Source organism: Cynara cardunculus (genome assembly GCF_001531365.2).
Source record: "Cynara cardunculus var. scolymus isolate 2C chromosome LG 17, CcrdV1, whole genome shotgun sequence".
NCBI lineage: Eukaryota > Viridiplantae > Streptophyta > Magnoliopsida > Asterales > Asteraceae > Cynara > Cynara cardunculus.
This window is the reverse complement of record NC_037544.1, coordinates 15,757,263-15,772,294: the sequence shown is the minus strand read 5'-3', so window position 1 is coordinate 15,772,294 and position 15,032 is coordinate 15,757,263. Positions and strand designations below refer to the sequence as shown.

Genomic DNA, 15,032 nt, shown 5'->3' with positions numbered 1-15,032 from the left:
GTGCATTGCTAATGGAGATCTATATATGAACTCCAGGTGGTATTTAAGCATAATTGAAGGCCTTGGAAGTGTTCTCCAATCATTGAACAAGAGTTGAGATTCAACTTTTCGGTTTGGCTTTCGGTTTGATTAACCGAACTTATTTAACAACATTGTGAGTTTATGTGGAGATATGTGTTACTTTGTGGTTATATATGCTTATATGCTTTACTTTTCTTCCATGAATCATGTTAGATCTTGGATATCCCCTTGAATTGTCAAATTGCTTCTTTTGATCATTGTGATGTGTTTTGGGTGCCGATTGTCGATATTCCATGGAGTCCGGTGAGGCAATCATAGGGGCTGCCGTACTCACTGCCCAGTGGGAGTCAGGGGGTGAGTATAGGACTTTGGTGTAATCCGGGAGAGGAAGGACGGATTCGGTGCCAAGTCTTATGAGTTGTGTGAAAGTTAATTGGTATTTGAACTTACATGATCTCGAAAAGAATAATGTTGATCGTATCGATGTTTTCTTGATGATTCCCTCGTTGAAAGTACATTTTATACATAACTTTGTGTGGTATAATTACAATGTTTCTTTGGTACTATGCAAACTTGCTTTCGAGTACTTCTTCGTTTCCTAGTATGTATGCTTATATAATGCTTTGTAACCGCATATTTTCACCTGAATTCACTAAGCTTTATAGCTTACCCTTTTAGTGGTTTTAACCTTTCAGGGAAATTGGGCAAAAGTAAAAACAAGGTCGAGTGATCGATAGGAATTTGCAGGTGAAGGCTGCTTTTGGTTTAGGTATATATAAATATGTATATTAAACTTTTGGGATTGTAAATAGTTAGTATGTTCCGGGTAGATATGTCCCTGATGATCACGTTATGTAAACTTTAAGTATTAAATTATGTGTCTTGGGCTCTATATCGTTATCCCGTAATTTGAGGTTTTTTTTYAAAACTAAATTAATTTAATGGTGGTTCGGTAATTGTTTGTTATGTAACCGTGGTGTTACAAATATGGTATCAGAGCAGTGATTTAAGTGAACTTGGTATCTATATCGGTATCTAGACTTAAACTAGGCGTTGATGTTATATAGTAACTAAGCAATGATTTATACSSGATATGRACYATTAAGAGAGACCAAAGTTAGGTAAGGGACCATGGATAGGATGTTGTTTAATACTCTATATGTTTTAATACTCTCTATATGTATACACCTTTTAGGACGATGGCCGATGATGATGTTGTTAGTCACACTCCAACAAACCCTAATGTTGGAGAAAACGATCCCGACCTCAACTTGAATGAGGATGATACACCCTTGTCTCCCCGTGGTGAACGATTAATGAAACGACTCTCCACATTCGTTCAACAAACCTTTGAACAGTTTAAGCATGACACAGGAAAAGGTAAAGAGAAAGTCTTGGGTGATTCCTCCAAAGCCAAATCTGAGAGGGTCTCGTTTAAAAACTTTCATAGTGGCGGCGCTACTGAATTCACCGGACTCTCTGATCCAATAACCGCAGTGCAATGGATCCAAAACACCGAAAAGGTATTCTGGATTTCTCGAGTGTTAAACGAGGATAAAGTGAATTATGCCAGTGCAATGTTGACAGAACGTGCACTCACTTGGTGGGATGCAACTTTTGAATCCCTTACTGAAGATGAACTGGAAAGCTTGACTTGGGAGTCTTTCAAGACTCGTTTCTTTGAGCAATTCTGCCCGATCGACTTGCAACAGAGGCTTGAGACTACATAAATGAAGTTTTTAAATATGCTTTCTAAGAACGTAAACGTGAACGGTTTAAGTCGGATACAAATACGTCGATATCCTTGTCTGAACTCCCACCCTCCGCAACGGCTTCTTTAGTCAAATCCCTCCATTTCTTTGCATTCCTCCTTGCTACAACTCCTTGCTCGCCATCCATAATCGCCTTTATACCCGACACCAGATTTACTCGCTTCACGATCCCCTTCTCGTCACGCTTAACCCTTATTCCGACACCCCAAATATCCTCAAGGCACTTGGCATTCGTTATTTGATCTGTCCATTGCGGCATTGCAATGACGGGTACTCCCAAACTTACTGCTTCAAGACTCGAGTTAAATCCACAATGTGTAACAAAACATCCGACCGCCTCATGTGACAACACCTTTAGTTGCCTACACCATGCCACAACCAAACCCTTTTTGGTTTCCCGATCTACAAACCCTTTCGGGAGCTTTTCCTCTTCCGATGCCCTCACAACCCACAAGAAATTCAAGTCACTATCTTTCAAACCCCATGCAACTTCTTCCATTTGTTCGGGTACAAGCTCTCCATAGCTCCCAAACGCCACATAAACAACTGATCCCTTTGGTTTATCGTTTAGCCACTCCATGCATTCGTTATGGTTCGGTTTGATGAGATTGACCCCGTAGTCGTTGTCATATTGTAATCGCCGATCAAGGTACATTGATGGAATCGTTGGCCCGATAACCCTTAATGGCCACAATGTTTTCATCCATTCGATCACCTAAATCAAACACAAATCATAAAAAGTGCATAATCGACGGATCTTATAAGGGTATATCACCAATATATATCATGTCGTAAAAAAATTTACGACCCTTAAATATACAACCATTATAATATGTTTTGTGCTACCTCTCCAAGGAACATTAAAAAAAATTGAAAGTCTATTATATCGTAACTTAAATTTAATTAAGCTATAAAAGTTGATGATAATGAAATTTTAAATCGTTGAAATTGCATCCATTTCTCGGTGTTTGTATTGTTATTTGTAACTAATAAAATCTTATTTTTTATAATTATCTTTAATTTATTTTATAAATTTTATTATGATTTATTTTGGAGTCAACTACAAATATGGTCCGAGTGGTTTGTTGGAAATAACATTTTTTTTATCTATACAGATTCAAAATTACAAGATCGTCATTATGATTTATAATAACGTTTGAATTTAGTTTCTCCTTTAACCATGATTAAAGACTTCTATTAAATAAGCAACATTTTCATCATTTTTTTCATGTATTTTACTTATTCAAAGTTGATTTTTGATTTTGATCCTTGTAGGTTTTAATCGGGTAAAAGACAAAAATATCAATAAATGACGAGGATGTCCCATGTTTAAAGTAAGTTTTTGATGATTGTTTGACTAAGAGACCAAATTCGGATGTTTTTACAAACCATGATAATCATCTTGTAATTTCAAACTGAAATAACGAAAAATGTTATTTTTTACAAACCACAAGGACCAACTTTGTAGTTTACTCTTTATTTTATTTCATGATCATATTGATAACTAACCGAACAAAAAAGAAACAAAAACCCACCTCTTCTTCCAGTTTGTAGAACGTATTGGAGAAAACCCAACGTGTTTGATCGAAATTAGAGAACTGATTGAAAACAATGTGAGACCAAGCAGGGTATGGTCCAGGATTTTGAACAAAAGATGGCGTCTCCCAATATTCAAGCTCCGGCAATCCAGGAACCGAAACCGTCGAATCCGCTGGGATTGACAGGATTCCCTTATAAACTTGATAATATATGTTATTTACAGCACAAGCTTGAGTAAGAAAAGCACCGCCATCGATTCCGAACTCCATGGCCACATCCAAAGTCCAATTGATAAACGAATCATAGACGATGGCATCAATGGTGGTTCCTTCACTATGAAACTTTCTGATCACATCTGCAAGTGATTTCGACCCAACTTCACGGAACGATTCGAGGTAGATCTCGGAACTGCCTGCAGTTGCAAAGCCACCCACGTCAAAGCCATCGGAAATCGATACTATTGGAATGGTGTTGTGGGAGTGATTGGAGAGGATGGAGTTGGAGACGAAGATGGTGGTTATGAGTGTTGTTTTGACACCTTTGGAGATTAATCTTTTGGCGAATTGGATTAAAGGATTTATGTGACCTTGTGATGGGAACGGGAAGAGTAAAACATGAGGTGGTTTTTTGGTTTTATCTTCTGCAGCCATTGTTGTTTTGTGAGAGGAAAGCCTATGATACTTGGAGGTCATATATTGAGTGTGATGACGTCATGGCTTATGTCACCATCATTGGATTTCCCTGTATCGTGTTAAAAAGAGTAATTTAAAGATGCGAATTGACATACGACACTACTACTTTTAACAGAACCTCTAAACAAATAGAGTAAATTAGGCTTTTTGGTCTACAGTACCTTTTTGAAATTTCCTAACATCCGCAGCCATGATCACCTACGTACATTTGTAAAATCAACCTACGTACATTTGTAATATCAACATTGATTTTTTCTTATATATCTACAAAACTTTCATTTTTAATCATGTATAGACAGCGCTGGCCCAAGTGACGACTACCCAGGGCAACAAACAACCCATGTGCATAAGTTTCTGAAGCCCATTTAGGTTCATTTTAGGTTGGGCTTAAAAACCTTACTTTTAGTAATCCACTAATCTGTATATAGACCAAGGGCCAAAGGGCATCGACCGCTCATCTCCCTCGGCCTTGCTTCAAGAATGAAGTACGAACGAACTCTCGATTCCCATTTCCTAACCTCGCTCTTGGCCTCTCGCTCTCGTTTCTGACTTTCTGTTTCTGAGTTCTGAGACCTCTAGCTCTCGGCCTCTCGCTCTCGACCTCGTTTCTGGAACTGGTTGTGAGGTTGTTTGATTGTCTCATGTCTGGGTCTTGACGGCTTGACCTTGTTTTTGGAATCTGGAACCAGAAGTCCAGGGAACTTGCTCTATGCCTCGGTCACTCTCGCTCATCTCTGTTTTGTTTGGTAAACTCCTATTCTTCTACATTTTGATTTATAATTTTGTATGTTTAATGTTTATTGTTTAGTTTAGATTAGGGTTATTTTATGATTTCTAATTCTTGTTTGATTTGATCACTTTATGTTTGAATATTTATGTTAAAGACTTTAGTTTAGCTTAGATTAGGATTAGATAATTTAGATTGTTATTTGAAGATTTCATCTTTTGTTTAGATTAGGGATTTAGGGTTATTTTGTTTAATTGTTTATTTATGTTAGGGCCATTTAACTTATTTTGTTTAATTTAAGCTTACCCAAATTCTTATTGTTGATCATCTCTCTCATGGATTTGATAATAATCTCTTTTACTTTATACAAAGTATTATTGTTTCTGTCTTTCAATTCTAGCGATTATCACTGAGTCTATTCAGTGATCGCTGAGACATGTAATGTAAATCCATCAGCGACAACAATACTTCAAGAAGACAAAACTCACAACAAAGAACCTTCAGTGAAAGTCGAAGACTGAAACTGAAGATTAGAGACTAGCGTGTTCGTGATCTGAAACGGCATTCAGTGATCACAACCTGGTCAATATATGTGTGAATACTGTCCAAGCCTCAACGAATGCTAAAGAGACCTTCAGGGTTATTCCTGCATTCAGTGATCAAATGAAGCTTGTTGAGCAAGATTGTTTTTGTCTTGTCCTTCCACACACAAAGGACAAACCCATACTCTTTCTAGAGTATAGTACGATACAGAGCCAATTAGTTGACTTTACTACCCACCAACTCCATGAAATGATGTCTGCTCATGAATAGACTTTTGTACTATTCACTGTAGCAAAGGACAAGCTTTTCTCTAAAAGCTTGATACGTGTTCAAACCCTACTGCATTGCATTAAATGTGCATTTAATGCAATGGGTATAAATAGATGTGTGCTATCTCCATGCAGAGATACCTAACCCTAATTCTTACGTGCATACGTGAAAGAACACACACATATCTAAGAACACAATACACTTATCTTCAAGCAAGTTAGAATCCCTTTCCAAGTATTCTAAATAGTTCTTACCCAGAAAGAACTCATTTTCTTCTTAGGGGCTGTTTGTTTGGCTCTTAATGGTGACATTAAGAGCTAACCTCTTAATCGGTAAGAGGTCAAGGTTGTTTGGCAAAAAAATGGCTCTTAATGGTTACATTACCCCTCTTAACCATTTTGCATCTAAGGTTCCACTAAACCATTCAGATTTATATTTTTCCAACTTTGTCCTCTCTACTCTCTCTACCCACCGTTCCTTCCCACTCCCCCCTTTTCCGTCACCTTCATCGCCTTCACCAGGATCTTTCTATTTTGACGTCTTCACCATCTCTGGATCTCTTGAACCCGTCGCCTTCGTCCCCTTCCCAAGGTCGGCCGGTTGTCGCCGGTGACCTCCATCGTCTCCATCGCCTCCATCACCGGCGACCTCCATCGTCTCCATCAACATGATTCAAATCTTAAGTCTCCATCAACATGATTCAACTCCAGAGCCACTGCAAATGCCTATGGGAGTACCTGTGTACCAAGACGAATCGAAGATAACACCACGTATTCTTCACCGTCTGTATTCACAACGTAAACCCTAGAATTATCGATTAAAGGCTAGAAACACCGATTTCTTGGGAAGAATCGAAGAACACGAAATCCTATTTTTGGTATTTGAAATTTTAGATTTTGATTTTGATTTTTAATTTTGAAAGGGATTCTGTGTAGATAGAAAAGGGATTGAGGCGAGTAGGAGGGGAGATAGAGGGTTGCATGCTTCATACACCCCATGGTGGAAAAATGGCTTAGAACTCATGTTTTGGAAATCAAGAAGAAATTTCAAGATTTACAGAAGTTTCTGTAGATAACACCTCAAAATGCTTACAAAATTCGTACCTTAAACCTGTTTTGCGTTTTTGGAAGAGATGAACTCGACTTGCACCATGAAATTACCTGATTTCTTCGACAATATTTGTTAGGATCAAGCACTTACCACTACGCTAAAAACAATTGCCTTGGTGAAGGCGCAACTTTATTTCCCTTATAGCGTAGCAGCCAGCGCCACGTTTCAATTTAGGAAGATGCTGGTCCATGACCCAACAATCCCCCCCAGCATCTGCCAGCACTAACAAGAGCTTCGCTAGAAGTCAATGGCTGCATAACATGCCTTTCTCATAATTATGCACACCTTGGGCATATTATGCACACCATGGGATTCGAACCCGTGACCTGCTCTGATACCAATTGTTAGGATCAAGCGCTTACCACTACGCCAAAAACAATTGCCTTGGTGAAGGCGCAACTTTATTTCTCTTATAGCGTAGCAGCCAGCGCCACGTTTCGATTTAGGAAGATGCTGGTCCATGACCCAACAATATTTCATTCAATACTAAATTATACATAGGGTTAAAATGGTAATTTGTTGTCATTTAGAGAACAGTTACCAAAGAACATTATTTCATTCAGCACTTAACCATTCTTGCCCTCTTAACCATTCTGACCACTTAACCATTCTGCACCAAATCATTCAGCAACTGCCAAACAACCCCTTAGTCTTAAACAACAAATCTTTTCTCTTTGCTAAGAACTTTTGTGTGTAACTTAGATTGTTTAGATATGTTATATTTACCTTATCTTATTCCGCATACAATCTTGTAAAAGCTGTATTGATCCTTCTTTATCAATATATATTTTATATTTGAAAAGTTTAATGTGTTTGTATTCATCCCCCCTTCTACAAACTGTTTCTAAATATCTTGTAGACCTTAACGGGACCAACAAGTGGTATCAGAGCAATGTTTTCTTTTCTTGTTGTTTAGTTGTTTTTCTGCATTATATTATCTTTTTCTCTAGATAATTTTACTGCTTTCAAATGGCTTTACAAAACACAAACACACACTTTCATGACAATGACTCTCTTGCCAAACCTCCCCGATTTATCCGAGACAACTTTAGTCTTTGGAAGAATCGAATGTCCCTCTTTCTAGAAGGTGTGGATCCTGAAATTCCACACTACATAGAAAATGAACCATATGTTCCATACGCTATTTCTCTGGCTGTTCCTAAATTAGCTACGACTGCCGCGATTCCTGAATGGCAGATTCCAAAGCTCCCTCATCAATGGAGCGATGGAGATAAGAAGAAGATAGCTATAGACACTCGTGCTAGGTCTATAATAGCTATGTCTCTTCCTGATGAGGTTTATCATTCTGTAATGAAGCTAAGAACCTCAAAATCCATGTGGAACACTCTATGTGTTCAATATGAAGGAACCTCTCAGGTTCAAGAATCGAAGAAGATTAATTTAGTAAGACAATATGAAAGCTTTCTTTGTGAAAAGACTGAAACATTGTCTGAAGTACACCAACGATTTAATTGTCTTCTTATCGATTTAAGGACTGTCGGTAGGGAATATTCCAATTTTGAAACTTTAACGAAGTTTCTAGAATGTTTACCTGAGTCTTGGGAAACTTATGCCATGTGTCTCAAGATGTCTAATGACACGTTCTCTCTCTCTCTCTCTCTCAGCACTCTATATGGGATACTACTCAATCATGAGTAGTCTCGACAGTTGAAAAGGATTCTAATCAAGGATTCCAGAGAAATGAAGAGCTCTTCGTTAGCTCTGATCTCTGAAGATACTTCAATTGAACTCCCATCTTCTTCTTTTTTAGTTCTTCCTCCTGTTGTTATCACTGAGTTAGATTCTACTAACTCTAAGGATCTATCAGAGTCTGATCTTGCAGACTTTGATGAATCACTGGCGCTGTTAACTAAATTTTTTTGACGATTCGCCAAAAAAGTAACTTCTGCAGATCTCCTTCGCTGATCATCAAGGAAAAGCCAAAGTCAGATAATATTGACAAGGCTTCAACGATCTGCTATAATTGTCATCACACGTGTCAATTTGCTTGTGGGTGCAGGTGTAAGAAGGCTGTGACACCATCTTCTAAAACTTCATCCTCCTTCAGATCTAAGGATGACAAATACCTAAAGCTAAAGGAGAAGTACAAAAAGATGAAGAGTTCCCAGTGAAAGGCCAAAGGTCTTGTCGTTAAAGAGCATGACTGGGCTGATTCGTCTGATGAATCATCATCTGATGAGGAAGACACGACCTATCTCTACTTGATGGCCAAGGATGTCAAAGAAAAAGCTTCTGAGACGTCAACTTCTCATGATCACTCATCATCATCTCTTGCTCAGGTATGTCTCCTGAATGAACCCTGTTCTTCTTCCTCTTCTAGCCTATCAGCATTAGATACGTTGACGGTGGACCTTTACAATGCCCTTAATGGCAAGTCTAAATCAGAAATGCTTAATCTTGATCTTCAAGGACAGTTAAAGATTTGTCATTCTAAGATCAAATAGCTAACTAAAATCAAGGAAGATCTTAAAGATCAAGTCATTGTTAAACAAACCATCACTATTAAGCGCGAACAGGTTATCGCTGAGCATGAGCAAGCAATTGCTGAACTCAGGGCTGAGAAGGCTACAACTGAATGATGGTGCAAAGCCTCTATCAAAGTCTCTGAGATCATTAATGCTAAGATCCCTGCCAAGATAAAGACTGGTCAAGGTTTTTCCTATGATCAGGAAGACAGTGTCACTAACAAGTCCATGCTCAAGTTTGACACCTTTGTCTATTCTGTTCCTGACACTTCTTCCTCTTAGTCTTCTTTCCCTGAGAGTCATCTTGATGGAATTCCTTCAAGTTCAGTTAGAAAGACAAAGGTAAATCCATTGTCATAGCACCTCTTTCTAAGAAGGCAAACAAGTGACATTGATCTAAATCATTCCTTCAGCTTGTAAACCTTCTTCTTCTTCTTCTTCTTTTTCTTCTTCTTCAGGGACTAAGAAATCTGAATCTTCTCAGAAATCTAAGTCTCAGCTCAAGGTAAATGCTTCACCTAAGGACTCTAGATCCTTAAAAGTTCCTTCTAGAACTAATGAGAAGGGAATCCTTGGAGCTTGTCCCTCTTCAAATCTGGTACTTCCTGTCCTTAAAGCTACCTTTAGCTATAGGAAGTGTAAACACTATGGTGAAACTACACACATTGCAAGTAAGTATCCTTCTTCCGCCAAGGCTGGTCCCCAGCCAAGGGCAAGAAAGTAACTAAAGCTGAGAAATCAACCAAAGCAAAATCTACCACTAAGGTTGTTAAAGAAACCAAGGTGAAGAAAACCACTAGAGCCTCCTCTTCAGGCTTAGTGAAGATAACTACTGATGCTAAGCCTTTAGTATCAGATGTTGTAATTCCCACCATTGAAGCCTCTTCTTCAGGCTCAATGAAGACATCCACTGACTCTATCTCTCTAGCGTCAAAGGTTGTTCCTATTTCCACTAAAACCTCTCCAAGTTTAGTGAAGCCATCTGCTAACGTTGGCTCTTCAATTTCTGTAGATGATGCCTCTAACATTGTTGGACCCAAATAAAATGGGTACCAAAAGCATTTTTAAATTATTCCCTTGTGCAGGAAGTCAAAGGCATTTGGTATCTCGATAGTGGATGCTCAAGACACATGACTGGAGACAAAACCCTGCTTATCGACTATAAGGAAGAAAGAGGCCCTTTCATGACCTTTGGAGGTAACAGAAAAGGATATACCAAAGGTTTTGTATATTAACCAATGGTGCAACCACATTCAGGCGTGTTGCATACGTTGAAGGACTAAAGCACAACCTGCTCAACATCAGTCAATTGTGTGATAAAGATTATACAGTGAAGTTCTCAAAGAATTGATGCTATGTCTATGACAAGGATGATAAGGTTTCCTTAACCGGTTCTCGTCTAGAGAATGTATACATCATCAACATGGATTCTTCTATCACTGAGAATAGCTTTTTCCTCTCCAAAACTTTGTCAGATATCAACTGGCTGTGGCACAAACGGCTTTCTCACCTTAACTTCAAGACAGTCAGCGAGTTATCTAGAAATAATCTTGTCACTGGTCTTCCTCAATACTCCTTTGCAAGGGAATCTCTTTGCTCAGCGTGTGAGAAAGGAAAACAAACAAGAAGTAGCTTCAAGTCAAAGCAAATCTCTTTAGTGACATCGCCTTTTCAGCTACTGCACACGGATCTCTTTGGTCCAGTGAACGTGCAATCTATTGCTGAAAAAAGTATACACTCTGTTGATCCCAAATCTCTTAATATAACACGAAGTTTTATGTTATAAAAACTAAATCTATCGTATGAATGAAGAATAGTGAAGAACAACTTATAAAATATTCAGGAGAATATGAAGCTTCAAAGAACTTCACTATAATAACTTTTACGAGAAGGAATTGATAAATTACTAGACATATGATAGCTATTTATACTAGCAATCTAGTCTAAGAGAAACAATCTAGTGAAAAGATATCTATGAGATATTCTAGGGAAAAGATATCTATCTAGAATTTAGAAGTTATCTTTAACTACCTTGTGTAACCGAATTCCAGCTGTCGATGAGTCATCTCCAGCTATCTTCTAGGTAGTGTGTTCAACCAGGAATCTTTATGTGTCTGCTTTGCTTGAATAACTCTGATTGAACTCTTGTTGAATCTGCTAAGTGCTAATAACCATAATGGTGATGGAGATGCATTGTACATTGCACCTGTGGACCATTCATCGCATCTCTGGTTTTCCTTGAACACTTAGGTCTTTTCCAGCTCTTCTTCCATCGGTCCTTTGAACTTCCATACTTGTACATTTTTCGTTACTTTACAATAACAATTATAGGGTCTAACAATCTCCCCCTAAGTAATGAAAAATAAACAATAACTAGTCTATGAAACATGAATGAATTGTATAGAACAAAGACTAATCTAGTAGAAACATCCTTTAACCAAAAGTTTTCATTTTTTAAAAATTGGATTGTTTCATACAATACAGAAGTAAATAAGGATAGAAAATTTTACATCTCAATCATGGTCTCCATTGTAGATTTTCCAGAAGCGCATCATCAGTCCTCTATAACGAATGACTGTGGAGATCCCATGAATTAACTATTGTCCCTCCTTCTTTGGCACATGCTCTCTGCCCAATCTCTCTCGTATGACCTTTTGAAACCATTCAAGTGTATCTGTGGAATACTTGAAGGTCTTAGTTAGTCTGAAAAATTTCTTCGCCATGTACTCGTTCTTGAAGACTAAGCCAAGTTCTGGTTGAGTTAAGACTAAAGCAGAGCGTGTCTCCTGTAGTCCAGGGAAGTCTTCATTTGGAACCTTGCAGGATAGTCTATCGACGCCATTTCCAGAGCTATTTGGAAATCATTCTTTGCTCTGAACTTTACAAGTGTCCCCATCACCTCTACGATCGCTCGATGCACCATCCCATACCGTATCCCTTGATCCTGACGCTAAGTTGTGTGGTCATATAAGTCAATCAAGTCCCATGGATTGAGATTGATGAGATCATTGTCGTTGAAGATGCATATCATCCCATTTACGCATTTCATAGTGTACTCGATGTACTTTTTGGCTCTGTTCGTGAATGTTCGCATCTTGATATCATGGACCGTTTTGATTCCATTATTTGAGAAGACGACTTGTGGCGGTTGTGTCGTCTGTCTCACAAATCTATGCCGGATCAGGTCTATCAATTTTGGTGATAGGTTGGGAGGAATGAGAACTATTTGCTCGTCGCGATCATGATAGAGGTATGGATGGATGTTCTCCATCATGACAGTTTCTCTTGGAGGCATCGATGGACGTCTTCTTAGGGTCTTCATCTTTGCTACAATTTCCTGCACTCGATCGATGGATGGAGGTTGCCTTGAGGAGGAGGGTATATCTACAAGCACTGTTGGGGTAGGTTGGCTGATGGGTGGTTCTGTTTGGCTTATTGGTGGTTCTGGTTGGCTTATTTGAGCTTCTCGTTGGGATGTAGTTTCTGGTTGAGGGCTTGTGGGTTTTGGTTGTATGGATGTGGGTTCTAGTTGAATGGGAGTAGGTTCTGGTTGCTTTGGTGATGAAGGTGGTGTTGGTGATGGCGTAAAGGGAATGGCTGGTTCTTGTGAGGTAGAGGGTGGTTGATTAGAGGGTGATGAAGAACTCACCAAAATTGGTGAGAACTCCTCGGCTGGTGGTGATGGGTTGATAGTGCCTACAATTGGTTGAGATGAAGAGGCTTCAATATTTACAGAGGGAACCTGTACATTATGTACATCATCATAGGGCTGAGCCTCTAGTTCTCTTGCCTCTGTTTCATTGGTTGGTTGGGAGTTTGGTTCTTGGACTTGTGGAAGTGGTGGTGCTTTAGTTTCCATTGGGGTGATGGAAAGATTCTCCCCCTCATGAGGACCAAGACCATGATCATCTTGGTCTGGGTCATCATGTCTTGGCCTTTTGAGAGGCCGACTAGTGGAGCATGAGGCATGACCCCTCTTCTTCTTCAGCCGTAGCGATGCAACATATTTCTGGACCATTTCTCTCATGCTCAAGTTTTCCATCGTTAGGAGGAGAGAGTTGGTTCGCTCTTCCTGTTGATCAAGACTCTTCTTGAGGGCATTTGTTGGCTCAACGACTCTAGAAGAGAACTTAGCACTGATCTCATTGAAGTTGGAGACCAATGCCTTGGTTAGAGAGCAGAGGTCGGCCCGAGTTTCCATGTCTTGGAGGGTGGTGGTGGAGGTAGTGGGTGGTATGGTGATGGAGGATATGAGGGTTCGTACCTGCAACAAATGAGGTAAAGGCTTCATCAGGAGTGGGTGCTGCAGAGGGAGGGGGGACTGTTTGTGGTATACTGGATATGATGGTGGTGGGTAGGGAGGCGATGGAATTTGCGATGTTTGTGACTTAGGTGGAGAGGGTGGTGATGGATGCATCGGTTGCGGTTATTTGTGCCGAGAGGGCGGCTAGGGATGTATCTATGGAGTTACGTTTGGTGGTCGTCATGTTAACATGAAAGTTATGCTGCAGGACCATCAGACACTGGAAAGATTGAATTCTCGTGGTATTGTCCCTCGATTGAGCGTCGAGGGACGCGAGGGATTGCTGAATGAATGTAAGATCAATGGTTGGGGTGGATTCAACAATCCTTGCTATGTTGATTTTAAAGTCATCCAAAGACCGCTGAATAGAGTCACTAAAGGCCTGAAACTCGGCCTTTGTGACCAACTCAGCAATGGGGGTAACCCCTACAACAACGGATGTTGCAGGTTGAGCCTTTGTTCTTGAGGCATCTCCATCGATGCCTTGAGGAGAGGGAGGCAAAGGAGGACTTCAATCTCGTCCTTGATATCACTCAAGAGAGGAACTATCTCGAGATGTTACAACATGTGCTTCTTCCTCATCGGATTCAGAGTCCGGTGAAGAGAAGTACATGTGTTTCCCCGTCGATAGACCAAGTATCGAAGGGTGCATGCATGAATGGGCGATCGCTCTGAACAAACGAATGAGAATTTCAAAGTCAGAAGCAACGAATGCTTCTGTATGTGTGGGTAGTGGCGAGCCCTGAGGAGAAGCGACTCTTATTTCTTCATCACCCCTCTATTGGAAGAGAGGTGATGGATGATGAGGTTCCTCAGCTATGTCATCTCCAGAGACCCGATGAGTGGCCTCTAGATAGCTAGCTTAGGTAGGGATCGGACTAGATGGTCCATGTTCAATATTCCTTTGGCCTTGTTCGCCAGGGATAGTGGATTTGGTAGCCCAGGGATGTGGTTAGGGAGATGGAGCAGAAGTGGGCATAGGGCCGGGGGAGGTAAGAGGACTGTCATCATCCTCAGATTCATCATCCGATGAAGTCCTCTCACCTTGAGATCCCTTGCTTGTGTCTAGGGAGGGCTCTATGTTATAACCCGGTTTCAGACAATCTGGGTTAAGGTAAAATTATACGTGATTAATATTTGAATATCTAATGGTATGCATGATAAAATAATATACATGGATGATATATGTGCAAAGACATGATTAACGTATGAGGATACATGCAATTGTTATGTTATGTATGTGTAATATATGTGATAAATTGCATACCTTGATAGATAAGGTGCATGTGCAGTATAATAATATTTAGATGGTACCTTAGTGATGAAGTAGATGGTATCTTAGTGATGAAGTAAGATGGTATCTTAGTAATGAAGTAAAATGATATCTTAGTGATGAAGTAAAGTAATGGTATCTTAGTGATGAAGTAACGTAATGGTATCTTAGTGATGAAGTAAAGTAATGGTATCTTAGAGATGAAGTAAGATGGTATCTTAGTGATGAAGTAAGATGGTATCTTAGTGATGAAGTAAAGTAATGGTATCTTAGAGATGAAGTAAGATGGTATCTTA

At 39.5% G+C, this 15,032-nt stretch overlaps 1 protein-coding gene across 1 annotated transcript; it reads right to left on the bottom strand.

The window, feature by feature from the left end:
* Positions 1 to 1,736: 1,736 nt before the first annotated feature.
* LOC112500382 (UDP-glycosyltransferase 74G1-like) lies at positions 1,737 to 3,982 on the bottom strand. The gene is made up of 2 exons (XM_025103867.1): positions 3,329 to 3,982; positions 1,737 to 2,508 (listed from the first exon to the last, which is right to left on the bottom strand). Exons 1-2 carry the CDS (start codon positions 3,980 to 3,982, stop codon positions 1,774 to 1,776), a joined length of 1,389 nt encoding a protein of 462 aa, XP_024959635.1. The 3' UTR covers positions 1,737 to 1,773.
* Between the last annotated feature and the right edge of the window lie 11,050 nt (positions 3,983 to 15,032).